At 41.1% G+C, this 3,587-nt stretch overlaps 1 protein-coding gene across 1 annotated transcript in view; it reads right to left on the bottom strand.

Annotated features, from left to right (window-relative positions):
- Positions 1-3,587, bottom strand: part of Fdx1 (ferredoxin 1) — a 26,855-nt gene that overhangs the window by 7,271 nt on the left and 15,997 nt on the right. Inside the window, exon 2 of the mRNA XM_013009482.1 lies at positions 2,247-2,390. Within this exon, the coding sequence (XP_012864936.1) occupies positions 2,247-2,390 (144 nt within the window). The remainder of the gene's footprint in view (positions 1-2,246; positions 2,391-3,587) is intronic.

Genomic DNA, 3,587 nt, shown 5'->3' with positions numbered 1-3,587 from the left:
TGTGTGTGTGTGTGTGTGTGTGTGTGTGTGTGTGTGTGTGTGTGTCACAGGGTTTAAATTCAGGGCCTGGCACTTGCTTAGACATCTTGTTTACTCAGCTGGCATTCTACCCTTGAACCACACCTCCAACCCTACTTTTTGCTAGTTGTTTTGGAAATAAGAGTCTAGCAAAGTTTTCTGCATAGACTGACCTTGACCTGTGATCCTCCAGGTCTCAGCCTCTGAGAGCTGAGATTATAGGTGTGAGACACTAGTGCCTAGCAAAACTAGTTTTCATATTTTGACACATATCATGAACATCTACTAACCCATACAAACAAGAACCCATGAAAAAAAAGCCGCAAAAAAATAACCCTGAGCATTTAATTCATAAAACAAATTTTCCTCAGTAACTCTATCCCCAGGAACATGAACTTAGAAAAGTACTCAAGATGCTCTCTTTAATATTCCTTATCATAACTGAAAGCTGGAAGCCACCTAAATATTTAGAGAAAAGGATGCAGTAAGTAAATCATGGCATGTCTAGATAGAAGTATGTAGTTATTTAAAATGATGGTCACAAAAGAGTATTTAATGGCATTGTTTGTTAAGTGGCAAATGTATGGGGGGGGGGGGGAGGTTGCTAATGTCTAAACCCAGTAAGTTTTGTGTGTGTGCCACTGAAGGCTGAGGCACACTACACATGAGCAAGCCTAAAACTACATCACTGTCTTCAAGTGTTTATTAAAATAACCAAGACTGTTTCTTTAATGCCTTTGAAAGCATACTTTCTAAGCTCTTTGCCAACTTAGTACCTCCTCCTAAATGAGCAGCAGGGTTTCACAGTGATTAAAGTTCTTCATCATGTGAGATCATGTGCAGCCTCCTTCCATAACTGCTCTGGGGTGTGCCTCCACCTCACACCACCACTAAATGGAGGTTCAATTAACACTGTTATTAAAATTCAGATTAAAGCTTCTCAACTACAACACAGCAGCACGATTCATGCACTTCTGTCAAAGCTAGGAGATACTTCTGTCAGCCCAAGCAGCTCTGCCATATGTAATGAGCTCAAAGTTCACAATCCACCACGACAGTGAACCTTAAAACTAAGCAAATCTCCCTGACATGTAATAAATGTGAAAAGACTCACAACACTTTAGAAGCTAGTATATATTGTTTTAATATTTTATATTGTTTTCACTTTATGCAATTCATATTTGCACTAAATGCTACTATGTTTTTTAAAGCACATGGAATTTTTCCAGGAAGATTTGCAGACAGGTCGAATAGTGACAGTGCTTGGGGAGGAATTCTGAGGAATTCAACCCTGCTTTGCTTCCCCAGTGACCACAAGGCTGCTGAACTTCACAGCCAAGCCACAAATACTACAGCGCTTAACCACAGTTAACACAGTGGGGGTCCTCTGCTAAGTCCTTCACTTCCCAATTTTTTTTGTTGTTGGTGGTGGTGGTCATGAGGCTTGAATTCAGGGCCTGGATGCTGTCTTTTGCTCAAGGCTAGCAGTCTACCACTTTGGACCATAGTGCCACTTACAGTTTTGTGGTGGTTCATTGGAGATAAGAGTTATACAGACTTTCCTGCCCAGGCTGGCTTGGAACTGGGATCCTCAGATCTCAACCTCTTGAGTAGCTAGGATTATAGGCATGAGCCACCAGCTCCCATCTTTCATTTCCCAATTTTTAAGAACTCTGTAAGACTGGAACTATTACCCAAACCTACAGAAGAGAAAACTGAGATATAAAGAAGATAAACATTTCATGGCTAGTGACAATGATGGCTTGTGTACCATAGTCTGACTTAAAAGTGATACATATTACCTTTCTATATATTATGTACATAATTCTATCTCTTTTAATTGTGAAAAAATAATTCAGTAAACATTTTTAGTTAAAAGTGTAGCCAAGCCAGACATGGTAGCACATGCCTATAATCCCAGCACTTGGGAGGCTAAGCAAGAGGATCTCAAGTTTGAGGCCAGCCTAAGCTACTGAGCGAGAGACCCTGCCCTCAGTCTGCAGGAAACAATTAGGTAATAAATGAAGCCATAGGAGATTTCTGGTCACTTGGTCACTTATAAAGATTACAATAGTATCACTCTCCTAGTCCTTACAAATGAAAACTCCAACACATCCTGAACTTCAGTATTTTATTTAGTAATCAACAGGTTAGAATTTCTCAAAAACACCAGCTGAAACCTATTCACTGGCTTCACTTATGAATTTGAAGGAGCATTCTATACTCACCGAAACCATCAATATCCAGACTATTTTCAATCACAACATCTAGCAAAGAGTCACCAATTTTTCCTTTGGTTGTTAATGTTTCACCGTCACGGTTTATAAAGTGGATTGTTATTTTATCTTCGGAGCTGGAAAAGAAAGCAGTTGCTTAGTGTTTCTAGGAACTTTAAACGATGTGTGTGTGTGTGTGTGTGTGTGTGTGTGTGTTATCCTTCACCCATTGTTTACTTTTACATTTCATTCTGCTGCACACAGAGGAGATTTCAACCAAGCTGAGAGGGGTGTGCTGTCCTACAGGTCTCAGCAGGCTTCTAACGTGGGGAGGGCTGCATCTGCAGACAACCCTGGAGGGGGGAGGGGGGGGGGAGATGAGCCGCTGGACAGACATGGGGTAGGAGTATTTCTCAGTTAGCAGGAGACTCTACTGAGAAGCATGGTAAAACCAGAGCCCACAATCCTAAAGAGGTGGATTGTCAGAAGATCCCATTCAAGATAACCCAGGCAGAAAGTTAGCAAGACCTCATCTCAACAACCAAGAGGGATGTGGTGGCAAATACCTCTAACCCAGCTATGTGGAGTGGATGACATAGGCAAAAAGTCTGTGACCCTATCTGAAAAATAACTAAAGCAAAAAAAAGGGGGGGGGGTGCGCTTAGGGGTGTGGCTCAAGTAGTAAAACACTAATCTAGCAAATCAAGGCCTGGGGTCAAACCACAGCATAGCCTAAATTTTTTTAAAGTAGAAGAAAAACAAGACAAAAGGACTTGCAGACAAGGCTGAAGAAGTGCAACTCCTTGTATTGAACTGAGTGAACTCACCATTATCACCAAATATATATATATATATATATACACACACACATATACATTTATGTGTATATACATGTACATGTACGTGTACATATGCATACCTACGCATATATTTGTATATGTATATATGGACATGCATACTTATACCGGAATTCGGGGACCCCCAGAAGACCACCAGAGACCACAATCAATGTAAGTAACAAAGAGCCGGTTTATTGCAAGCTTGAGCTTGGTCCTCTGTGCACATGGTAACCGGTGATGGTGGCACTAAGAGGCCCTGAGCACAGTTTTTATAGGAACTTTAAGGAACGTTTACATAAGAAATTACATTGGTTAACATTTATATTTAAAGCAAGCTAAGCTGGGCAAATAATGATTGGTTGACCTTTACAGAAAAATGTCCTTGGTCCATAGTTTGACTGAAAAATAGTTACGAGTCAAACCCGGACCAACAGAATGCATGGCATATCTCGCCCTGGGCTCTGAAGTACGGGTTGGTCAGAAACTCTTAGTCCTAGGTGGCTGGGGGGGGGGG

Source organism: Dipodomys ordii, unplaced genomic scaffold (assembly GCF_000151885.1).
Source record: "Dipodomys ordii isolate 6190 unplaced genomic scaffold, Dord_2.0 Scaffold10, whole genome shotgun sequence".
Classification (NCBI taxonomy): domain Eukaryota; kingdom Metazoa; phylum Chordata; class Mammalia; order Rodentia; family Heteromyidae; genus Dipodomys; species Dipodomys ordii.
The sequence above is the reverse complement of the archived record's forward strand: the minus strand, read 5'-3'. Positions and strand labels throughout refer to the sequence as shown.